This window comes from Oncorhynchus kisutch, linkage group LG9, assembly GCF_002021735.2.
Source record: "Oncorhynchus kisutch isolate 150728-3 linkage group LG9, Okis_V2, whole genome shotgun sequence".
In the NCBI taxonomy this organism is placed as follows: Eukaryota; Metazoa; Chordata; class Actinopteri; order Salmoniformes; family Salmonidae; genus Oncorhynchus; species Oncorhynchus kisutch.
The window spans coordinates 27523944-27549818 of record NC_034182.2 but is presented as its reverse complement, the minus strand read 5'-3'; the positions used below and the strand labels follow the sequence as shown (position 1 = coordinate 27549818).

The 25875-nt window shown below is 44.7% G+C and overlaps 2 protein-coding genes across 3 annotated transcripts; one reads left to right on the top strand and one right to left on the bottom strand.

The window, feature by feature from the left end:
* The first annotated feature begins 212 nt into the window (after nucleotides 1-212).
* Nucleotides 213-3201, top strand: LOC109879347 (uncharacterized). Its single transcript, XM_020471519.2, has 5 exons — nucleotides 213-458; nucleotides 717-840; nucleotides 1127-1215; nucleotides 2048-2365; nucleotides 2540-3201. Exons 1-5 carry the CDS (start codon nucleotides 423-425, stop codon nucleotides 3077-3079), a joined length of 1107 nt encoding a protein of 368 aa, XP_020327108.1. The 5' UTR covers nucleotides 213-422; the 3' UTR covers nucleotides 3080-3201.
* Nucleotides 3202-3306: 105 nt separating this feature from the next.
* On the bottom strand, nucleotides 3307-25392 carry arhgef15b (Rho guanine nucleotide exchange factor 15b). Of its 2 annotated transcripts, none has more exons than XM_020471518.2 (16): nucleotides 24883-25392; nucleotides 18881-19444; nucleotides 12728-13717; nucleotides 12554-12608; nucleotides 11889-11950; nucleotides 11123-11400; nucleotides 10441-10601; nucleotides 8494-8646; nucleotides 8159-8288; nucleotides 7933-8007; nucleotides 6345-6437; nucleotides 6053-6207; nucleotides 5672-5839; nucleotides 5233-5318; nucleotides 4955-5059; nucleotides 3307-4616 (listed from the first exon to the last, which is right to left on the bottom strand). In XM_020471518.2, the coding sequence occupies exons 2-16, from the start codon at nucleotides 19338-19340 to the stop codon at nucleotides 4450-4452; spliced, it is 3138 nt and encodes a 1045-aa protein (XP_020327107.2). In that variant the 5' UTR covers nucleotides 19341-19444; nucleotides 24883-25392; the 3' UTR covers nucleotides 3307-4449. The 2 variants fall into 2 exon arrangements, with proteins under 2 accessions (XP_020327107.2, XP_031688148.1); XM_031832288.1 differs by lacking the exon at nucleotides 24883-25392 and adding an exon at nucleotides 19792-20704.
* Nucleotides 25393-25875: the final 483 nt, after the last annotated feature.

The window sequence follows — 25875 nt, the reverse complement described above, 5'->3', positions numbered from 1 at the left end:
TAAGAACATAATTGACCACGGATTTAAAACAGTTGCAATATACAATATGCAATTTCACTGATCAACAATGCATCTCGATAGTCGTATACGTCATTGAACGTAGGTTTAATGGATTCAGATGTAGCCAATACATATATTATTCAGTCAGAGACGAATCAGTACTCCCTGATATGGCCAGCAGGTAGCGCCATGCTCATTTACCAAATGTCAATGCGCATCAATTGTCTATGACGCCTGTGGTTCAATCAACAATAAAACTTGTGCGAACATGTTTTCGTACCTTAAGAGCTTGTTGCTAATTCATTAGAAATAGTTGAAGCTTCCAAAACAGTTTTAGTAGTTTATTTTCTTTGTGGATTGATCGTTGCTGGTCCTTTCAGATTATATTTGTTGTATTGAAATAGAAAAGTTGTTGCAGCGATATGAGCGACAGACATGGAGGTTCTGCAAAGTTCAATGTGAGTTTTCCAGAATTATAGCCTACTGATACGGAAGTAAGAGTTTAGTAGATTTGGAACAACACACTACAATTTAATTGCGAGGTAGTAGCCTACAATAATACGCATGAACTGAGTAAATGGAGACGACACAAAAACATGACCATAGTCTAGACTGGTGTTTGACAACTGTTTGACAATTATACTTGAAATTAGACCATCAGCAGCCAATACCTTTGCCTTATTCCAATATCTGTGTTGTCTTTCCTCTAACAACAGAGCCCAAGGCAGGTGGTCCTTCCTCCATTCTCCAACAGGACCCTTCACCATCCCTCCTTCCTGCCCCTGTACATGGCAGCCATGGGGTCGGCCCAGTACCCCTGGAGACCCCACCAACAGCCAGGTGAGGACAGGACAGGTGGACCACCACCCCTCTCAGGAGCCTATGTAGCTCTTGGACCCTCTGCTACCTTTTGACCTTTTGGGATTTGGTACATATTAGCCAGGTTTCAAATTACACATTTACTTTTGGGGTTGACTTGGTAATAGTAGGGCTGTATGTTTTTTAAACTCTCATCGTTTGTTTAATGTTCATCAACAATTTTGACCCCCGAATCCCAATTTTTAAGACCCGCCTCCCAAATGAATCAAGGCCAATATTAGTTTCTTTTACAATTTCCCCCCATCAGTACCAGTTATGACTCCCTCGGAGTTCTTCTACACGGACCCCACCATGCGCCAGGGACAACGGGTACTGAACATCGTGACCGAGTTGCAGGTGAGAGTATCATTGGTCATAATCTCATCAATTATGCAGTCATCTGCCCTTTTGCAATGCCTTAATTGCAGATAACTGTAATGTGCTAGATGCCAACAGAAAGAGAGGGAAAGAGAGAGTACACCCCCAAAACCATCCCCCGTGTATTGATTAAAATCATAAAGCACAACCTATTAAATGCCCCCTTTCAGTGGAGTTATCCAGCTTATTAGAGATTAGTGGAGAATACTAGGGGTCATGATGGGGTGGGAGTGGGCTGTCTCTATGGCCTTGGGAGGCGACTGGGATCCTGTTGGGGGGTTGTTCAGAGATTAAAGGGGGATCAGACAGACTGGGGGAGTGGAATTAGATTGCCTCCCTCTAGTCAGACAGGGCGAGTGGGGGTGGAAAGAAATTGGGACGGTAGAACACAGTGGGACGGTAGAACACAGTGGAGAGGTCATTTAGTTTGTTTTGGTGTGGAAGTGAGATGGGGTTAGAGCCGTAGGAAGATCCTGTTTTCACTGCTGCTGGTGGTGTAGAAACGCTTACATTCGTTGAGCAGAATGATGTTATGAGTTATGAGCAGAACTTTATCACTAATGAAACTTGAAATGAAGCAGTTTCTCTTATCTTATCCAGACTTACAGCAGTGAGTACATACATTTAGACTTTTTTTGTACTGGTCCCCAGTGGGAATCGAACCCACAACCCTGGCGCTACCAACTGAGCTACATAGGACTCCACTATTTACATTATGCACTGGATATACAACAGACCGCTTGTGTATTTTGCACACAGAAGCAGTAACTGCAAATGAACCATACTCCTCCTTTCTTACCCTCCACGGCAGGTTTTTGAGTGCTTCCAACTCGACACCCCTCGCCCCATCATGTCCTTTTGCCCCGCACCCCCCGTCAGACCTGACCCCTTCAGAACACAAGCTCACCCTACCAGAGACCTGGGTGGCCACACCTGGAGGAGGGACCCTCCCCATCTGCCCATCACCCCCAGGCTGAGGCCCCTTGCACCCAGGCCCAAAGAGAGGGGACGGAGTCAGGCTGTGATCCAGCTAAGCCTGGAGGAGGATCAGGCTATAACCAACCTACTGAAGCTCCATCACCAAAAGCCTGCCCATCCAGAGGTCACCACTGCCGTCATCTCCACCCAGGTAAATAAGGAAGTAGGTTGAAATGTACCTCTAGTAGCTGATCTAAGGTCAGTGTTAGGTTTCCCTCCTGAAGGACTGGGGTAGTAATCAGATCCTAGATCTGTGTTTATGGGCAACTTTTTGTGAGTCTGTAAAGATACAAAAGAAATTCCTAATATATAATCTTACTAACAGGTGGCTTGTCCTGAAGGGACATCACCAATTGATCACACCTCAACCCTTAGCCAGCCATCAGTGGGTCAGTCCATTCCCACCACCAAACCATCTCCAGCTGAAGAGATGGGTCTCTTTCATAGAGAGGACCAGCTCTTTGTGTTGGACATCTTGGAGCCCCAACATCAGAACCAAGCCAGACTGAGGTCTGTTGTGGAGCTGGAGGCAGCGAACGCATTGCTCACTATGGATGAGGAGTCGGTCAGTCTGATGGATGATGAAGGGCCCTGGAACCAGACTCAGACCCTGGACAGGCCCTCTAACAGAAGCCCTGAGAATCTACATCTCCAGTACTTCTCACCCGAAGAGTGTGATGGTGATACACTGCCATTAGAAGACGATGAAAGCTGCCTATCCCCAGAAGCTTTGCCTCCAATGACCAGTATTTGTGATGCGGTGGCTCTGAGAAATGGGACTGTCACAGAGTCTGAGGGGATGGCTGTGGATGCCCTGTTAATACTGGGTGACCTCACAACCCCATGTTGTCCTCGTTTCAGTTAATCGCCCACAAATGTGCACAACATATGACAGTTCATCTCAGGTTCAATTCGAGAAAACAAAACTGTAATTGAAGACCTTTTTACAAGTGTGCACCACACAGTTTAATTAACCACTTCATTTTCCTTTGTGCCTTTTTGTATTTTGTTACTTGCCAAATAGTTCAAATATTATATTCATATTTCAGACTAAAGTCAATCTTATTTGATCTGTTGAAAAAAACACTCCCATTGAAAAACATTGAGTTTTAATAAGAACACTGGTCTTGAACCAGAGTAAACCCACTCACTCAAACAAACGGAATGGAATGTGGTTTTAACCAATCGGCATTCAGTATTAGACCCACCTGTTGTATAAAGAAGTAATAGAGACCTGTTGATATCATAACAGTATGGCTTCACTAGAGCTCCATGTTACCAATATTACTACTGTACATCACAAACAACCAGGTTTTGTGGTCTTGGCATTATGTTTGCGACTTGGCTGACTTTTTTTGTGTCCAGAAATGGCAGTCAAATATATTCAACCCTGTAGTGACGACGATACAACAGCTGTAGGACTTGTGCTTCGAGTACAATCCATTGGAAGGCACTTCAGAGTTTGATCTATACTTGATATACCACCTGATACGTGCAAACTGGTATGGTATACCTGACTGACATTGATGCAGGGGAACTTTTCAACTGGAGCTTTCCTATGGCAATGTGTGGGGGTTAGGTGCAGGTTCGCACACACACAAACATACACTCTCACTCATACTATACACTCTCACTCAAATACATACTCAACATTAAAGAGAGGAGTCCATTTTTGTTTGCCTGTAATAAATTAGTACATCATCCTCCTACCATATTTTTCATTTCCTGGTTCTTTAAAGTTCCCTAAAAAAAAACATTCCCCCATAACTTCCAACAAATTAGTCATTTGTACAAAATGAAAACATGCTAATTGCATGATATGATAACGTAGGGTTTTCACAAACAATGAATTCCGCAAGTTCTGCCCCATTCATTTTCAACGAGGGCACGCAGAGAAATGTGTGGGGAACTGTGGGAAGGTGAACGGCGAGAACCCTGCTAGTGGGCAGGTAGAGAAAGAAACCGATCTCTGCTCTACTTTATGCAAATGTCAAGCCGCCTCTAGTCAAAACCCACAGTGAGATATGAGATTTCTGAGAAGCGCTATATACAGCTAAGAGTTATTCAGGGGAGCATGCAGAGCAGGCACTGGTTCACTCTCCCCTATCCAGTTAAATGTTCTGTGACATTTTGTCAACGTTCAAATGACGTTCTCCTGATGTTCTGTCACCATTAAGGTGACCTCAAGGCATGGTCTTTACTATTCTGGAATGTTCCCTTGACGTTCCGTCAACATTATGGAAGGGTCTTGACCTTGTTGGTGACGATGCTGGCGGCCTGAATGACCCGGTAGCGCTCCCGAAGGTTCCGTCGCCGCACATGCTCGTTGGTGATCTCTAAAACATTCTCCACGGGGAACCAACCCTTCTGTCCGTCGGAGAGACGGATCCCCTCGTACAAACCTGGAGAGATGGAGGGAGCGAGGGAGCGGAAGGAGGTGGAGAATGAAGGCGAAGAAGAGGGATGGGTGAATGCAGGGGGGAGTTAGGATGTTTACATATAAATCATGCAAAATAACATTCACAAATCAAACTGCTACAATATAGAGGATAAGGTAGGTTAAAGGGTTGAATTAGAATTTTCGGGATAACAGAGAGTTGGGGAAAAGAAGTGGGTTAATTGGATTGGTTATTACTGTGTTATTAGTAATGACTGGATAATTTCTGGATTTGTAAAATAAAGTGCTACCCAGTTTCCTAACTACCACATGACAGGTCATTAGTGTCCTGCCAGGTCTTACCCTCGTTGGTCTTGCGCACCACGTTGATGATCTCCGTGGGTTCCAGGGTGAGCTCATCAGCCTGCTGAGCAATGTACTGCTCCACACACTGCACCTGAGGACAGTCTGAGGACACAACAGTAAATATCAAGAAACCACACAAATACAAACCACAAAGTGTGTCCATGTACTTACAATAAGGCAAACAGAGACTAAATGGGTGTGTGGATGGTTGAATTTGGCAACTAGCTCAGTCACTAATGGCTTCCTAACTGCGGCTAGCTAACCCAGTCACTCACCCCAGTCATCATAGATGACTTCCTCCTGATCTCCATCATGGTTACCAGGGTTAGGGAACGCTGCTATCCACCTGTGCAGGTCAGACCTGTGCAGGTCAGGTAGAAAGAAAAGCAAAAAGGAGAAAGAGAGAATGGACTTGTGAAACAGACCATGGAGTGTGAATAAACGTGTGTATTTGTAAAGGATGTCACGCTGCTCATTTAGCGAGTACCACTTCCTCCTGATTCGGCTCACACAGAGGCTCGAACCTAGTACCTCTGCTTTGGTAGCACACATGACCACCCTCCCGAAGCGTTTTACCAGTAGGCGTCACCGAAAAGTGAACTATTCGGTGGTGCAAGTGGGGACACTTCAGGCTGAGGAGTAAGTTTCACACATCTCCATGTGCTCCATATCACACATCCCCATGTGCTCCATATCACACACTGTTCTACTCACTGTGAGGAGGCCTTCATCAGCCTCTCCATCATGCGTCCCTGGTGGTTCTCCAGTAGAGTCAGACAGAAACAGTGTTCATAGCTAGGGCTCAGGGCCTGGTCCTCTCTTATTGGCTGAACCTGGACCAGGGAACGGTGGGCGTGGTCCATCACCACGAAACGCTCCGAACTAATGGGGATAAGAGGAGGAACCAATCACATTGATGGGCTGGGACAGTAAGATGAGTCATAGACTGTATGAGTGTAGAACATGTGAATGTAGAGCCGCCCTCTATATTCTAGCCTGACGTGGTATACATTACTTGTGAAGCATTAATAAAGGCCTTATGAAGGTTTTGTGAAGGCTTCATAAAGCCTTAGGAACACCATAAGGGGGACTCACCCCTTCTTGGTGGCGATGATGAGCAGGTCGTTGAAGAGGAAGAGGTAGACAGGGGTGAACTTGGGACGCAGGTTGAAGAGGTTGCCCCCTTTAGCCATCTCCTGTACCTCCCCACGCTTCTCCAGGAAACGGGTTTGGGAGATGATAGGGATGGCCTGATATAGAGGCGGGGAATGTTAGAGGGAGAGGAAGAGAGAGAGGGGAGGAGAAATGTATAAGAATCAATTAGAAAGGGATAGGCTCATATTGTATTTGGGTGGTGTAATAACTGAATGAATGATTAATTGATTACCTTGAGCTTGTCAAACTCCAGCGTCTTGGAGAGGTGGATCAGCTCCTCCACCTGTTTCATCTTCCCCACTTGGGTGTTGCACTCCTCTATGATCTGAGGAAAAGTGAAAGAAAAAGAGATATTGTATGAGACAAAGAACAAGAGACTGAATGAAAACAGTAGATCAGAGACACCTTGGCTGCCCCTTCACTTTTTCTCTCAAACAGACAAGATAAATAATCCTCATAGCCCTTCTCTAATTTCATGAAAATCCCCATTCCTCGCTATCACAAGTGTATCAAGTTCTTCTCTTTTTCAAGGGGATCCCTCCCTTCTTGAATAACACTAGCTAGCACAGCAGTAACCGCCAGCCCAGGTAACACATACTGTAATGTCCCCTTGAACCATATGTTTCTTGGAGCTTGGTAAGAGCATGGTTATTTTGCAAACAACATTCACACCATGTTCTGGGAATGGTGCAGGATACCCAGCTAGCACATAACGTTCTGAGAACCATATGTTTCATAGGTGGGAATTTCAGTACTTCAGCATAATGTTTTCCACAAGTCTCATGGTTCTAAATAAAGTAATGTCCTCAGAAAATTCCGAGAACGTTAAGAAACAAAGTTATTCTGTGGGAATTTCAGTACTTCAGCATAACGTTTTCCTCATGGTTCTATTTAACGTCATGTTCTCAGAACATTAGGAAAATTTTCCCTAAAAACTATAAGAAAATATTAGCATCGTTCAAAGAACGTTATTTAAAAACATGTACATTCTGTTCTCAGCATCAACAAAACTCGCTCTATCCTTGATCTTGTTAACTGTGTTAATGAGTGCTTGTTCCCTTTTAAATGGGGTTTGTTTGAATAGACTTAAATGAACAGCTTTGTATGAATAAAAAAAAGGCATGCTTCCTCCATCCTGGTGGCACAGCGTACCAATTCCATGGATTGTGGACAGAAGATCATAGGTTTGAATCTCACTGACACCGTGCCAGAGTAAAGCAAAAAATAAACATGTTAGCATGATTAATTCCAAAGCAAATTAATTTCCATGTGTCCTATCTGTGCTTGGATTTCAAAACAGTTAACCCAAACTAAGCAAGCAATGTTATTAAAAGTCTTATTCTCAGAACAGTATTAAAACCTTCCAGGAAAACTTTCAGGGAACTGTAAAATGTCCTCAGAACCTCCCTGCAAACAAAAAAAATGTACATTCCCAGAACAGTCTAAATGTTCACTTCTGTTCTCAGAACGTTTAAAAAAACATTCTGTTTTACCAGTCAGGAAATGTATGACTTTGTTCCCAGAACAAATGGGAAACCAAAAATGTACGTTCACACAACTTCCAAGGAACCAAATATGCTAGCTGGGAATCCTCATCTCTTATCTCTACACTTTGTCAGATTGTCATTGTCTTCAGTGACACACTGAGTCACTCTCTCTGTCCTCTCGCAATAGGATATCCTCTATCCCACACAATAGACCAGGGGACTGACGCCGTTGTTCCATATTCCAGAACAGTGTGGAACAGTGCTTTAGAATGGAACAATCGGAATGTCTGTGGGCAGGCAGACGGCTGGATGGAAACAGGAGAGGTGTGTTACCTTGGAAACAGAGTCCAGGGCCTTGGAGGCGGTCTGTTCCTCTGTAGTCCCCTCCTTTGTTCTTTTCAGGATGTTCTGATGAACAAAAGCAACAATAAGCCATGTTACACAATACAAACAAATGATGATCTGGATTCAAGGCAAAAAAATCTAATAGTCATATGGTTTCATGCATTTCATTGTGATAGAAAACATTTTGTAGTCCACTTCACATGATACCACTAACCTCGATGAGCATCTTAATGCGTGTGATTCGTTGGAAGGGCAGCAGCAGGAAGGACATGAATGGCAGCCGCTGGCACTGAGGAGACTCCTGCAGACGGGTGATGACCGTGGCAAACGCCACATTGGTTTTCCTGTGGGGACACACATTATTCAGTGTCCCATCCTTTTCTAGTTTGCTGGGTAAATGATCAGACCAAGATGCCTCCGTCAACATTCTCAAAATCTGGAAATCTGGGAATTCTCCGATCTGGATTTCTGGAAAATCTGGGAATTTGGGGGAAATGACCAGGATTTTGCAACCCTAGCTCTGAGATCTAGTAATAGACCCATACTTACATGAGGGATGTGTAGGTCTTCTCCTGGTAGATCTGGTTGCGGACGTAGTCGATGTAGGCCGGGAAGTTGTGCTGTGCGTGGTAGTGGATGATGTCACAGATGTCGGAGAACACCAGACCTTCGTCCATACGGTCCTCCAGGTCCTTCAGAAACCTAATGGGGGGGGGGGGGGGGGGTTGAAAGGGCAAAGGTTATGGTTTATTCTATTGATAAGGGGTTTATTAAAGAGGTCCAATGCAGCTGTTTCTTTTCATATCAATATTACATAATTCCTGGGTAACAACTATGTACCTTACTGTAAAATTAGCTTTTTAGCTTTTTAGCCAAAAACTATTCATCAACAAAGAATTTTGCTAGGGAGTTGTCTTAGTGGTGAGGGGAACACTAAAAACTAGCTGTTTTGGCAGAGAGGTTTGGAACTATTTTGTTATTGGTATACTAACCAATTTACCATGTGGTGATATCACTATGGAAAGCCGAAACTCATGCCCATGCAAACTTGACGATTAGAAGGTCTTGTGTAGATTGCATTTTTAACCAGCAACTATCAGGAAATAACTCGAGCACGGTTTCCATCCAATTGGCGACAGATTTTCATGTGAATATTCTGAAATCCGCATAAAAACTATATGCCACCAGAGATGCATTTCCATCAAATTCACTTGTTGCGTGATGACTTACTGCACGTAAAAATGACTTTTGCGGTTAAATTCCCATGTACCGGATAAACATTTTTTTTTTAAGTTAATTGGGCCTTCATTGCATATTCAACTCTAATGACGGTTTTGTCACAAAAATGTTGCGTTATATAGCTAATGTGCTCACGCTGGTATTGGCACATGTGTCTTAGCCAAAAGCTTGCAGATGCAGTGTTGGTATAGCCTAGATGATGAGGTTATTATGGATAAAAGAGCGAGATTATTTGTATTTGTCAAACGGCAGCCAAGCATCGATCATCATGTCACCAGAATATGCAGGTGTTGTAGGCATAGCAGCCATTTATTTGTAGGCTGGTCTTCTAAAATGTATATTTGCCAAAAGGATGTAAAAATGTATTCTAAAGATAAGGGCCACCTGTTAGTGAGTGGCTGCAATTGCCAAATGTAGTTTTCAATCAATAAAATTGACGCAGTGAAAGTCAGAATAAAGGAGGTTGAGTAATATATTCACAAAATGTCTCCATAGATACAAATGTTTAATGTGATTAGAATGGCAATTTGTCTTTCAAGGTCATGCAAGATCATACAACAAAATGGAACACACAAACATTTGATTCCCCTCCCTTCCTTCTCTTTGACACCAACTAAGCTACATAGGAATAGATTTCTACAAAAGCAACACCCAGGGCTGGCAACGCCCATGGTTCCTACTGAACACCAGACTGCTTGTATTCAGTATGAACATTGTGCATGGACTGCATAGGAACCACTTTGCTACTATGCAAAAGACCAAAAAGGGGGCGTTACACTCTCTACAGGTGTAAACGTGGGGCAAAACACAGCCTCCTTGTTTCATGTCACGTCAAGGATAAAGCAGTGGCCTGTGGCTGTGGTGGTCACTGTTGTGCTGGGTCTCCACTCTGCACACATTATAGCTTTCCTACAACCAGGATTGTTCTGATCTAACATGATACATTTTCCTGATCTAATGGGATCAACTCGATCATTGGATTCATTCTGACATGATTGATTTCTTGTTTCTGATTATTTGTGTACTTGTTTGACATTCTACTGCACTGTTAGGAGCTTAGTGCGGCACCGGCTATAACATCTGCTAAACTGTGTATGATAAACCAATAAACGTTTGTCATGATCTAACGGTATAAATTGTCCTGATCGAACGGTGTAAATCTATCAATCTGCGTCAGATGCTATTCCTTATTTCCTTCCTTCCTCTGACTCCCAACTGTTAGCTGAGAATCCCTTTACTCCTCTCTCTCCCTCTTACCTCTCGCTGACCTCCCGGACTCGCAGGACATTGGAGAAGAGGGTCTTCCTGTCCCGGATGATCAGTGCTTCGTCCAGATCCCGGGAATCCAGGAAGTGTTCGGTGAGAACTCTTAGGGAACGCAGGTACGACGCTTCCGATGTCAACACCTCAAACATACTCTGAGGGAAGAGAGAATGGTACGGGGAATTCATACATTTCAAATCAAATCAAATTTTATTTGTCACATACACATGGTTAGCAGATGTTAATGCGAGTGTAGCGAAATGCTTGTGCTTCTAGTTCCGACAATGCAGTAATAACCAACGAGTAATCTAACCTAACAATTCCACAACTACTACCTTATTCACACAGGTGTAAGGGGATAAAGGGGATAAATATGTACATAAAGATATATGAATGAGTGATGGTACAGAACGGCATAGGCAAGATGCAGTAGATGGTATCGAGTACAGTATATACATATGAGATTCAAACCGTAATTGAATATCACCAACAAATTAGAGTTTTTCCTACTGATGATTCTATAAAAAACTGAATCTTCGAAAACCTGGACACTTGCTCTTCACTCACTGGGAGATTCCATCTTAATACATGACAACGTCCATACAACTCTTCCTTTCTCTTTTATTGCTGTATTGCCTCTCTCTACCCCCTTTTCCTCTTTCCCCCTCTTCCTCACCTCCTGGTACTTGCACTGTTCAGGGCTGAGAGTCTCCAGCACCCCACTGTCCCGTACTCCTGGTATGTCCTGCCACAGGGTGCTCTGGCCCGGGGTGGGCAATGGAATAGTACCACTGCCCACCGCCCCCACGCCACCCGACCCCATGCCCACGCCACCACGGCGGGCAGTCCAGTCCATGTGGTAGTCGGCACTAGTCTTGCTGATGTTGCGGCACACCGTCTGGCGCCGGATCTCCTTGGTGATGACAGTGGCGCGGTATGTCTGGTACAGAGGCTCTAAGGAGGTCACAGAGGGGTCAAAGGGCAAACAATCTCTTAATACAAATAGATTAGGTATTAATATGTGCGGTATTACTCTATGGGTGACCCTCAAACAATGATGACATACCAAACATTTTCTGTTTCTTTTACACCTACATTTGCATGTCATTTGTCACCTGATTCAGCAGTGTCTGATATTTTGGGTGTGTTATGCTTGTGTCAGGTAACCTTATCATCCTGCAGTCTGGACTCCCAGTCAATATAGGATCCTCTCCTGGTAACCTTACCGTCCTGCAGTCTGGACTCCCAGTCAATATAGGATCCTGTCCTGGTAACCTTACCATCCTGCAGTCTGGACTCCCAGTCAATACAGTATCCTCTCCTGGTAACCTTACCATCCTGCAGTCTGGACTCCCAGTCAATATAGGATCCTGTCCTGGTAACCTTACCATCCTGCAGTCTGGACTCCCAGTCAATACAGTATCCTCTCATGGTAACCTTACCGTCCTGCAGTCTGGACTCCCAGTCAATATAGGATCCTCTCCTGGGTGGGGCTACAGGCGTACTGGGACAGGAAAGAAGGGCAGGATGTTAGATAACTGACTAAGCTGGGAAAGTGTTAATTAGTGAAACATAGGCCCGGTTCTAACTCTTTGGAGGCGAAAGAAACGCACACCTTTTTAGGCGAGGTGCTGGCTATCGGAGTAGAGCACGTGAAAAAGAAAAGGAGAGCCGCACACTCTAGGAGGTCAGATGCAATAATTGAATAACGTTTCTCATCAACGTATAATGACAAACTCTGCGGGTCACCCGTTTATATAGTTTGAAAAGACACACAGGTGTCTGTAATCATGGCCGGCTGTGGCTTGATTTAATTGGTTGATTTACAGATATCAATAGAACATCTAAAAAAGCATGAATGGAGAATATATGATCATAGATACAACATGGCTAAATGCATCCTTCTTCCTTTCCTTCCATGAGGTAATCCCTGATATGTGATTGGATAAGTGATACCCTATCACCTTCATTGATCCAACCCACACTGATCTGTGGTAACTTACAGGAAGGGAGGAAGTAAGATTTTCAACAGGGCCAAAACAAAGACATATGAGATGAGAGTAGAAGAGGAAAGATGGACGTCAACAGAAGAGAGACAAGAACTTACCAGTCTTCCTCTGTGTCCTCCTTCTCTCCTTTAGTGCGTCCATCCTCCTCTTGTTCTAGAGGGAAACACAAAAGAATGAACAATATACCCTTCCTTTTATATTGTATATATCTGACCTCTCACGAGAAAAGATGCTAGAAAACAGGTTTATTGCATGTTTACTTTTATACCAACCTTTTATAGCTTGGTTGATGGAATGGCCGGAGATGTTACTGAGTCTCCTGTCGTCCCTGCCCGTTTTGGGGGGCTGAGGTGGGGGGACTCTGTGGGGCAGCAGGGGGCTGGTGGGGGGTGGAGGGGCCACCCGGTGGGGTACTATGGGGCTAGAGGAATGGTTGGGGGATGAGGGGTGCAGGGAGCGCCACTCCTCCGCGGTGGGCTGAGGTAAGGCGATACCCCCCCTGTGAACGGGCGTTAGGTTGTGGCCAGGTGTTTTGGACTTGTCCTGGGAAAGGGGTACCCGAGGTGGGATGGCCGGAGGGGCGTCCTCGGTAGTCTGGGTTTGGGATGGGTCCGAATCGGACTGGATCGAAGTGCTTTCCTCCGAGTTGCTGGAGGACAGTTTTGACCAACGGACCGGTTTCTTAATGTCCAGTTCTTGACAGATCTTTCTGGGTGTTGGCTCCACCATTAGTAGAGTAGCTTCATATATAGAGTCCTCCTCCTCTATGAAGGCATTCAAATGGCTTGGGGGAGATTGGGTTCTTTTAGGAGGGATGGGGGGTGACTGGGAGCGTTTTAAGGCCAAGGAGGCCAGAATGACCTGGGATCCTGGGTCTGACCTTCTACGGTTCCCTTTAGCTATCATCACATCCAGAACCTGGTTAAACTTTGCCTTCTTGAATCTCTGGCCCGCCCGTTCCTCACTCAACAAACCACTCCCCCCCTCCTCCTCCTCATCCCCTGCCTCGCTCTCCCCCTCCCTTCCTCTCTCCTCCTCCTCTGTTTCCTCTTCCAGAACAATCTCCTCCTCCTCCTCCTCCTCCTCCTCTTCTTCTTCCTTGTTGATGGGAACCCATATCAGCTTCATGCCGGGCCGGTGGAGGTGGCACACACAACTGCAGTCCTGGTCGCAGCCTGGGCTAAGGGGCGTGCCTGAACCGTGCTCCGGCTCAACTTCCACTCCTCCAATCAGCTGAAGCTCTACCTCTTTTCCGTCAGGTGCTGGGGGAGAGGGAGGGACACAGAGTTAGATGGTTTGGGAGGCCATAACATGTCACTAACATAACCCATCCCTTTTAACATCCACTGCCCCATTTTTGCTTATATGTTTTTTGTTCTGTTTTGTTTGGCTTTTATGTTACCAAGAACTCCAAGACTTTGGGATGACTTACTCCATTCCAGGCCTGTATTGACCCTTGAACCTTGGCAGATGGAGTTCACTGATCATTGTGGTTGCTTCCTGTCTGGTCTGGTCCTGTGGTAACAGGACATATCACTTTCACTGTGTGTGTGTGTGTGTGTGTGTGTGTGTGTGTGTGTGTGTGTGTGTGTGTGTGTGTGTGTGTGTGTGTGTGTGTGTGTGTGTGTGTGTGTGTGTGTGTGTGTGTGTGTGTTTCTGTGTCCTAATTGACCTCAGTTTTAGGAAAGGTCAACATTAAGCCTTAGGCATTAAACACAAACTGGACTGACCAGTCAGCACAAGTGCAATGCAAATAGAGGAAGTCTCCAGTGCCTTGACAGTAAAGACTTGACAAGGTAAAAGCTGTCTGATGAGCATGCCATAAAATATTTATGGAAATGGAATGCACATCAGTCAAATCGTGTGTGTGTGTGTATGAGAGAGAGAGAGAAACTTCACTGTTTAGGCAAATTAACATGCAACCTTCCTATTTTTATAATACTTTCAATTGTTGCTCCTACTTTCATGATTTGTTTTTTGCTTTGTCACATAAACTTGGGGAAGAATTCTTAAGTTGTTTAGCCTGATGAGTGTTTAATACTACATCTATTTTGATATTTGTTTGTTCTTTTCTGCAGTCAGAAATGCTACTAGTTCCTGTTCCTTATTTTTCTTGCAGTTTTGGACAGGAACCCTCTCGCTTTCTCTCAGTCAGCTCTCCCCCTCTTTCTTTCTCTACCACTCTTCTAGATTTCTACTCAGCCTCTTCCTCTCTTTGCCATTCACTCACACACATACATGCACGCACAACCACACGAACGGACGGACAGACGCCCGCGTGGGATATGTTTATTTATTTTTTCCTTTACTTAACCAGGTTAGTATCATTGATGAGTTAGAAGCTGTCTGATGACCATGCCATAAAATGCTCATCAATCGTGATCTGGCAGAGTTACTCCACCTCAAGAATTCCATTTGGTAAATCACTCGGCACACGCATACTCAGGCTGACTGGCTCTCGTTCAGGCAAGTAGTATTGATGTCTCTGAGGGGTCTTTGGCCTGGTTTACCTACTACCTCCCTCAAAGAGTGCAGGGTATAAAGTCAGAACATCTGCTATCTCAGCCACTGCCTGTCACCAAGGGAGTACCCCAAGGCTCGATCGTAGGTCCCACATTCTTCTCAATTTACATCAACAACATAGCTCAAGCAGTAGGAAGCTCTCTCATCCATTTATATTTGTTGTTTAAAAAAAAAACGTTTTACCCATTTTTCCTCCCCAATTTAGTGGTATCCAATCGGTAGTTACAGTCTTGTCTCATCGCTGCATTCGGCCATCAGATTTGCCACCAATGAGGCTTCCCGTGTGGCGCAGTGGGCTGTGGCGCAGTGGGCTGTGCCACCAGAGACTCTGGGTTCGCGCCCAGGCTCTGTCGCAGCCAGCCGCAACCGGGAGGTCCATGGGGCGATGCACAATTGGCCTAGCGTCGTCCGGGTTAGGGAGGGTTTGGCCGGTAGGGATATCCTTGTCTCATCGCGAACTAGCGACTCCTGTGGCGGGCCGGGCGCAGTCACACTAACCAGGTCGCCAGGTGCACGGTGTTTTCTCCGACACATTGGTGCGGCTGGCTTCTGAGTTGGATGCGCGCTGGTTTAAGAAGCAGTTCGGCTTGGTTGGGTTGTGTTTCGGAGGACGCATGGCTTTCGACCTTCGTCTCTCCCAAGCCTGTACGGGAGTTGTAGCGGTGAGACAAGATAGTAACTACCACGAAATTGGGGAGATAAGGGGGTACATTTTTTAAACAACAACAACAAAAAAGATTTGCCAACAATGCTTCTTATTGGACACAACTGCACTCTATATTACTGTACAAAACTGGTCATCTCTGTACACTACACCCGTCGCAATTTTGAAAATGGAGCAGAGAAGATTGCCGTGCTTCTAGCTCTCAGGCTTCGGCATCCCTAGCCGCATACTCAGAGAAGACCAGATGGCTGGAGTGTTTACGGACATATCCAATGCCTCCCTATCCCAGTCTACTGTCCCCACATGCTTCAAGATGTCCACCATTGTTCCTGGACCCAAGAAAGCAAAGGTAACTGAACTAAACGACTATCACCCCATAGCACTCACTTCTGTCATCATGAAGTGCTTTGAGAGACTAGTCAAGGATCATATCACCTCTACCTTATCTGACACCCCAGACCCACTTCAATTTGCTTTCCGCCCCAATATATCCACAGACAATGCAATCGCCATCGCACTGCCCCATAGCATATGGACAAGAGGAATACCTATGTAAGAATGCTGTTCATTGACAATAGCTCAGCATTCAACACCATAGTACCCTCCAAGCTCATCATTAAGCTTGTGTTCTTGGGTCTAAACCCTTCCCTGTGCAACTTGGTCCTGTACATCCTGACGGGCCGCCCCCCAGGTGGTGTAGGTAGAAAAAAATCACCTACACTCCGCTGATACTCAACACTGGGGCCCCTCAAGGATGCGTGCTCAGCCCCTTCCTGTACTCCTTGTTCCCCCATGACTGCGTGGCCTCGCACGCCTCCAACTCAATCATCAAGTTTGCAGATGACAACAGTAGTAGGCCTGATTACCAAAAATGACAAGACAGCCTACAGGGAGGAGGTGAGAGCCCTGGAAGTGTGGTGCCAGGAAAATAACCTCTCATCCAATGTCAACAATACAAAGGAGTTGATCATGGACTTCAGGAAACAGCAGAGGGAGCACCACCCTATCCACATCGACGGGACCGCAGTGGAGAAGGTAGAAAGCTTCAAGTTCCTCGACGTACACATCCCTGACAAACTTAAATGGTCCACACACACAGACAGTGTGGTGAAGAAGGAAACCCTCCAACTTTTACAGATGCAAAATTGAGAGCATCCTCTCTCGCTGTATCACCGTCTGGTACGGCAACTCTGTACCAGACGGTCTGCCCAACGCATTGCCGGGGGCAAACAACCTGCCCTCCAGGACAGATACAGAACCCAATGTCACAGGAAGGCCAAAAAGATAATTGAGGACAACAACCACCCGAGCCACCGCCTGTTCACCCCGCTATCATCCAGAAAGCGATGCCAGTACAGGTGCATCAAATATGGGACAGAGAGACTGATATGTATCTACTGTATTCTATCCTATTAAACTGTAACTAAGTCTATGTGGCTCTGACATTGCTCACCCAATATTTATATATTATTCATTCCTTTACTTTAAATGTGTGTGTATTGTTGTGAAATTGTTAGATATTACTGCACTGTTGGAGCAAGAAACACAAGCATTTCGCTATACCCGCAATAACATCTGCTAAACACGTGTATGTGACAAATCAAATTTGATTTGAAGGCCCACTGGATGATGCTTATTTATAAAACCTTCTTAGGCCTCACTCCCCCTATCTGAGATACCTACTGCAGCCCTCATTCTGCCAATCACATTCTGTTAAAGGTCCCCAAAGCACACATACATCCCTGGGTCACGGCTCTTTTTAGTTTGCTGCAGCTAGCGACTGGAACGAGCTGCAAAAAACACTCAAACTGGACCGTTTTATCTCCATCTCTTCATTCAAAGACTCAATAATGGACACGCTTACTGACAGTTGTGGCCGCTTCGCGTTATGCATTGTTGTCTCTACCTTATGGCCCTTTGTGCTGTTGTCTGTGCCCATTAATGCTTGTACCATGTTTTGTGCTGCTACCATGTTGTGTTGCTACCATGCTGTGTTGTCATGTGTTGCTGCCATGCTATGTTGTCATCTTAGGTCTCTCTTTATGTAGTGTTGTGGTGTCTCTCTTGTCGTGATGTGTGTTTTGTCCTATATTTTTATTTTATTTTGAATCCCAGCCCCCGACCCCGCAGGAGGCCTTTTGCCTCTTGGTAGGCCGTCATTGTAAATAATAATGTGTTCTTAACTGACTTTCCTAGTTCAATAAATATAAAAATAAAAGAAATTGAGAAAACACCATTCAAGGGAAACCGTTTTACCTATACAGGTGCACTGACAGAACCGGTTTACCTATACAGGTGCACTGACAGAACCGGTTTCGGGCTGTTTAGGGTAGTCGGTTTGTCTCTGGGTAAAGGGGAAACGTGTCACCCTCTACCTCAGGAATGAGGCAACACACCTGAGCACAGATTCCGCTCTCAAAGGAACATACCGCACATACTGCACTCGTATGTGGCATGCTGCATATGGTATCAAACTGGCAAAGAAACGTGTCAATGTTTGTAACACTCAGATACAGGACAGATTTCTTTCTTAACTTGCCACCCTAGGGCTTGTTGGGTTGGGTTGGGACGACTGTTAGCGCTTCCTGATGATTAGGTCATGTGTTACCGTTGGCAACACTTGATTAACGGGCATCCGTGGGAAAGCTAACCTGTAGAAATACAATTCATTTTGTTGCCATGTCTGCATTGCTTGCCTTAGTAGATAGGTAGGCTACATTGCTAATCATAACAAATGATCAGTCCCTATCATAACATAGTTTTTTTGAGAGGATATTAATACTGATTCATGAATTGATCAATCGATATACTGACTGGCTGGGTCCAAAATCCATTTTGCCTACAACTTACTAAAACTACATACTGTGTACTAATCGTACTACATACTATTTAGAATGTACTGTTTAGTAAAAACTAATACAGTAAGCAACAAATATCAGCCTGCTAGTCTCATCCTACTGAGAATGTGTCATCTAATACTCCATTTGGTACAGAGCATCCCCTCAGCTGATTATCAGCTGTTGTCATGACGACTCTCTTCCTCAATATTGTGCAGTGAATTCTACTAGAAAAGCAGAAATTAGTATGACATCCTGGCATTTAAAGTATACTACATTTTTTTAAATGTCATATACTATAAAACATATTTTTTGCATACCTAAAATGCCTACTATTTAGAATGCAAGTACAGATATTTCAGACACGGCCACTATCTGATTGCATTAAAAACAAACTCCACCTGATCGACTGGCTGGGATGCCCTCCTCTCCTCCAGGGGTGTCCCTCTTGGCCTGATCGCTCTGCTGCCGCAGGATCCGGCTCCTCTTCATGGGCAGTGGAGGGGCCTGGTCTGGACTCGCAGACTGCTGGATGGAGGCACGGGACGGTTTGGGCTTGACCGTGGGGGCCCTCCTGGGCCCTCGGGTCCGGAGAGGAGGATTGACGGTGGTGCCATTGGCAGTTGGTGTAGCATATCCTCTGGTGGTAGGTGTAGTCTCTGGGTGACTGAACTTGCTCACTATGCTCTTGACTTTACCTCTGGAATTGCTGCCTGTGCTGCCCCTCTCCCCGAGTTGGGAGGGGGTGGAAGGGGATCCGTTGGAGGGAGGGGGTTTCCTAGAGATGGGGGGCCGGGGTTTGGCCTCCGGTCTGGGGGGTAAGGGGGACGTGGGGCGTATGGAAGGTTCCGGGAGGGACATATTGGAGGGTGGTCTGTATTTCCGGGAGTATTCCGATCTGAGCTCTGACCTGTCAGGAGGTCAGGCTTTCAGGTCAAAGGTCAGTTTGGGTGTGACATTTTCACCTGGAGAGGACAAAGGGAGAGAGAGAGGGAGAGAGAGAGACTGAATACAGCAAGTCTGAATGAGGACAGTCTGACAGAGACTAGTTTCACACTACTAGTGTCATTATACTGTTTTATGTTCTCAGGTCTAATATGCGGTAATACAACCATTATAAGTATTTAATATGACAGTAATAAAACTTCACACACATCATAAAACACAGAGCATCCATTAGCAATCAAATCCAAATAATTGAATAGAGTTCTCTTAGCTATGTCACTGCATTAAAGATCCCTAAGACAGGAAAGATAACTTTGTCCTGGTGAGAGAGAGGACTGGAACTTTGGACTGGAAGGAGGAGACACACCTTCGAAGACATACAGCTAACCACAGATGAGGAACCATGAATCCAGTCAATTCAGTGAGTGCCATGTCCCCCAGGCATGGCGTAATTTTGAACGTATTGCAAGCATGCCACCTAGAATAATAAATATACGGTTTCCATCTCGGGAAAACAGGTTACGTAATGCGTTTCACAACAGGAAGCTCAACAACAACAGAGCAAATCTCCTTAATGCTTTATGCCAGAGTCCATTCAGACATTTCAAGTTTGTTAATGAACGACAGCAAAGTAACGGAGAGAGAGAGAGAGACAGAAAGAGCGGCAGAGAGAGAATTATATTTGGAGGGGAATGGGGAGGGAGATAAGGAAAACGATTGGAAACCGGGAAATTACTGTACCGTTTTGGAATGGCTCATGTGGTCAAATCAAAATGCATTCATCACATGCTTTGTAAACAACAGGTGTAGACTAACAATGAAATGTTGACTTACTTACGGGCCCTTCCCAACAATACAGAGAGAAAGAAAATAGAGAAATATTTGAAAAGTAAAACATGTAATAATAAATACACAATGAGTAAGGATAACTTGGCTATATACACAGGGTACCCGTACTGAGTCCATTTGCAGGGGTACAAGGCAAATGGAGGTAGATATGTACATACTGTATAACTAGGAATAAAGTCACATATCGTAAACAATAAAAAAAACAGCATATGTGATTAGTCAAAAAAGTTAGTGCAAAAAGGGTCGATGCAGATAGTTAAATAGTCCAGGTAGTAATTTGGTTAACTATTTCGTAGTCTTATGCCTTGGGAGTAGAAACTGTTCAGGGTCTTGTTGGGTCCAGACTTGATGCATCGGTACCACTTGCTGTGCGGTAGCAGGGAGAACAGTCTATGACTTAGGTGGCTGGAGTCTTTGATTCCGCCTAGTATAGAGGTCCTGGGTGGCAGGGAGCTCAGCTCCAGTGATGTCCTGGGCCGGACGCACTACCCTCTGTAGCGCCTTGTGGTCGGATGCCAAGCAGTTGCCGTACCAAGCGGTGATGCAGCCAGTCAAGATGTTCTCGATGGTGCAGCTGATGAACCTTTTGAGGATCAGAGGGTCCATACCAAACCTTTTCAGCCTCCTGAGGGAGAAAAGGCGTTGTCGTGCCCTCTTCATGACTGTGTTGGTGTGTTTGGACCATGATAGATCCTTAATGATGTGGATACCGAGGAACTTGAAACTCTCGACCCGCTCCACTACAGCCCTGTCGATGTGAATGGGGGCGTGTTCGGCCCAAAATTTCCTGTAGTCCACGATAAGCTCATTTGTCTTGCTGACAGGGAGAGGTTGTTGTCCTGGCGCCACACTGCTAGGTCTCTTGCCCATAGGCTGTTTCATTGTCGTCATGATCAGGCCTACCACCGTTGTGTCGTTGGCAAACTTGTTGATGTTGGAGTTGTGTGCGCCCACGCAGTACTGGGTGAACAAGGAGTCCATGAGGGAACGAAGTACGCACCCCTGAGGGGCCACCCGTGTTGAGGGTCAGCGTGGCAGATGTGTTGTTAACTACCTTCGCCCCCTGGGGGCGTCCCATCAGTAAGTACAGGATCTGCAGCGGGAGGTGTTCATTCCCAGGGTCCTTGGCTAAGTGATGAGCTTGGAGGGCACTGTGGTGTTGAACGCTGAGCTGTCGCCAATGAAAAGCATTCTCACATAGGTGTTCCTTTTGAACAAGTGGGAAAGGGCGGGTGTGGAGTGCAATAGAGATTGTATCACCTGTGGATCTGTTGGAGCGGTATGTGAATTGGGAGTCATGCGCTTTGGCCAATAAAAAGCTAACACACTGAAGACATTACAGTTCCATGCAGTCAATGCACTCTGAAGCTACTAAGCTAAGTTACAGTAAGAGCCCTTTTATCTCGGCGAGACATGATCAAGTGTAACGCTGTAAGAATGTAAGTCATATGTGCACAATGTGAATGCTTGCTAAGGGTGTGTGCAGCGCAGACATTCTGAACAGATGATCTGGCATCCCATCTGATACTCTGTACGAGCTCGGAACATGACATTCAATTCCCTTCATTCGTTGCATTCACTCCATTCATACAAAACAGCCGAGGGAAGTGGACCTCCTTTTCTAGTTCCCGTCCTTCTATAAAAAAAGGGGAAAAAGTTGATGTCATGAACAAACTATTAATTTCATTGCGAGGTCATTCAAAAACAGACACTAAAACGGCAGGTCGATAGCCACAGCTCTTGCTGTATTAAACCAAAAGAGAGATTAGGTTAGTCACCGTACCAATACTCATCCCCCTATACAGCAAGGCTTCTCTATAGGGAGGTTATTGCATCGCTCTCTGTAACTGCAGAAGTTAGATCATACATCTGTACAGATTCCAATGGCACACCTGTATCCATATTTCTGCATGAACGATTGACTATGGCACACTTTCACACTTGACTCAAAAAACCCAGAGACTCCTTCACCACATACACAGTGCCTTGCGAAAGTATTCGGCCCCCTTGAACTTTGCGACCTTTTGCCACATTTCAGGCTTCAAACTTAAAGATATAAAACTGTATTTTTTTGTGAAGAATCAACAACAAGTGGGACACAATCATGAAGTGGAACGACATTTATTGGATATTTCAAACTTTTTTAACAAACCAAAAACTGAAAAATTGGGCGTGCAAAATTATTCAGCCCCTTTACTTTCAGTGCAGCAAACTTTCTCCAGAAGTTCAGTGAGGATCTCTGAATGATCCAATGTTGACCTAAATGACTAATGATGATAAATACAATCCACCTGTGTGTAATCAAGTCTCCGTATAAATGCACCTGCACTGTGATAGTCTCAGAGGTCCGTTAAAAGCGCAGAGAGCATCATGAAGAACAAAGAACACACCAGGCAGGTCCGAGATACTGTTGTGAAGAAGTTTAAAGCCGGATTTGGATACAAAAAGATTTCCCAAGCTTTAAACATCCCAAGGAGCACTGTGCAAGCAATAATATTGAAATGGAAGGAGTATCAGACCACTGCAAATCTACCAAGACCTGGCCGTCCCTCTAAACTTTCAGCTCATACAAGGAGAAGACTGATCAGAGATGCAGCCAAGAGGCCCATGATCACTCTGGATGAACTGCAGAGATCTACAGTTGAGGTGGGAGACTCTGTCCATAGGACAACAATCAGTTGTATATTGCACAAATCTGGCCTTTATGGAAGAGTGGCAAGAAGAAAGCCATTTCTTAAAGATATCCATAAAAAGTGTCATTTAAAGTTTGCCACGAGCCACCTGGAAGACACACCAAACATGTGGAAGAAGGTGCTCTGGTCAGATGAAACCAAAATTGAACTTTTTGGCAACAATGCAAAACGTTATGTTTGGCGTAAAAGCAACACAGCTCATCACCCTGAACACAGGGTGGCAGCATCATGGTTTGGGCCTGCTTTTCTTCAGCAGGGACAGGGAAGATGGTTAAAATTGATGGGAAGATGGATGGAGCCAAATACAGGACCATTCTGGAAGAAAACCTGATGGAGTCTGCAAAAGACCTGAGACTGGGACGGAGATTTGTCTTCCAACAAGACAATGATCCAAAACATAAAGCAAAATCTACAATGGAATGGTTCAAAAATAAACATATCCAGGTGTTAGAATGGCCAAGTCAAAGTCCAGACCTGAATCCAATCGAGAATCTGTGGAAAGAACTGAATACTGCTGATCACAAATGCTCTCCATCCAACCTCACTGAGCTCGAGCTGTTTTGCAAGGAGGAATGGGAAACAATTTCAGTCTCTCGATGTGCAAAACTGATAGAGACATACCCCAAGCGACTTACAGCTGTAATCGCAGCAAAAGGTGGCGCTACAAAGTATTAACTTAAGGGGGCTGAATAATTTTGCACGCCCACTTTTTCAGTTTTTGATTTGTTAAAAAAGTTTGAAACATCCAATAAATGTCGTTCCACTTCATGATTGTGTCCCACTTGTTGTTGATTCTTCACAAAAAAATACAGTTTTATATCTTTATGTTTGAAGCCTGAAATGTGGCAAAAGGTCGCAAAGTTCAAGGGGGCCGAATACTTTCGCAAGGCACTGTAACACCAACTTAGACTTGTTACCGACTTTCAGCTTGATGCGTCAGTGTGGGTCAATTCTGGTTCCAGTTTTAGCCTCAGATTTTGATTAACAATGTAAGTACGGGTGGCTGCTTGTTGGTTGTGAACATACACAAAGAACTCATAGACAATGCAGTATGCATTATGTCTCCTTAAGTGTACAACCCCCTCTGCCTGTCTATGACCAACCATCAGTATGGATAACTATTGTCCACCCTTGCTTTCTGACCTGTTTCAGTCAATAGCAGCGTTCTTCTGTGTTTCAGGCAGGCAGGCAGACAGGCTACATGCTATCATGTCTAGGTCACTAGGCCAGTCTTTCACTCTGTCAAAACGTTCAGCCATTGTATCTCTCAATCAATCCTGGAGAGCCCCAGTGTGCACCGACCCACTCAGTTTTTTAAGATTGATTTTCATTGTGTTATCCATCCAGTTTGGCAGTCCAGCTGACGATCCTAAGTGCTTTAGTGGACCTTCATCCATTAACTACAGGCGTGTGTGTGTGTGGTGTGTGTGTGTGTGTGTGTGTGTGTGTGTGTGTGTGTGTGTCTATTTGGCCATCTGCTCTTAAGTGTCACAGGACGGGGGCTTTAGGAAGAGAAATCTAGAGCACTGGACACAGCGTCTAGGGAAGAACTGACAATAGCCATTATAAACAATATCGTCTCTCTATGTCTGTTTGTCGGGAAGAGCGGAAAAAGGTGTGTTTTGACAGGAAACACACACACACACACAAACTCTGCCTCGTAGTTGCATTTTTACACCCCCAAAAAATATTCATATTCATGTTTCAGACCTTTAAGTTTATGAAAATGGTTAATTAATGAAAAACTGTAAAATAAAAACATATATATACTGTTGGACCATGTATACAATAAAATCTTGCAATCTGAACTGAAGTTCCACAAATGTAACTACAACATTTGATATGTCAATTGATTTTTTCAAACTACTGTCAAAATCGTAGGCAGCCAGACAGTGAATCAAGTGCATGCTACTCACCAGTAGATTCGCATCCACGTCCGTAAACAATCATCCAACGACAATCCAGTTCATGTAAAATTGTTGCCTTGACAAAACCCCTGTCAACGATTATAAATCGTCCTCCTCCGATTAAAAAAACAAGTATATTTAATCAGTCGCGGCTACACTAGTCAGGTTATGCATCAACTTCACTAGTTCAACAAAAATGGGAAATCCATAAAATACAATGTAGTCTAAACATACACGATAATAATAACACAACGAACGATAGTGTTCTTTGAGTATTCTTTATTGTTTCGCTGTAGATCCTAGTATGCGGTTCGGGAGCGATTTCATCATTGCCAGTTCTTTGTTTCCTGCTTGCTATCGCGTGCGTGGGCCTGCCGGTGTGGGGTTGTGCCCCCCCCGAGATTTCTCCACCCTCTCTTTCCTCTGTCTCCCTCTCATCTCACACAACACAAACTGAACACAACTCGCTCGCTTTCAAGAGTAAACGCCCTTTCAAAACAACACACTGACACACTGGCGGAGAGATATTATAATAGAAGTGCTTGAGAAGCATTGTCAGGAATTACTAAATAGCCTAACTCCTTTTAAATAGCCCTAAATTTTATAATATTGATCTTCTCTTTCTTTTTGTATGACTATAGGTCTCTTATTACCATAATTCAGAATTACATAGACGCAGATGATTTACTGTGTAATGCTTATTCATTTCCTTCCATACAGGTGCACAAATTGACAGGTGCTCAAGAGGGAGTTCCTCGTGACAGTGTCTGTCTCTTGTCCCGCCCCTCGACATTGTCTTTAGCCACGATTCATTTTTTGTTTTGTTTACTACTCTCTTCTAGCGACAATTTTTTGGAAACAATTCAATAAGCGGGAGTCTGTAGAAACGTTTACACTGTACACTGTTTACACTTTTGACTGTCAAATCATACTCATAATAATCTATTGGGTTATAGTCCAGTCTTGGTTATTCTATGATTTTTTTTTATTGAATAGCCATTA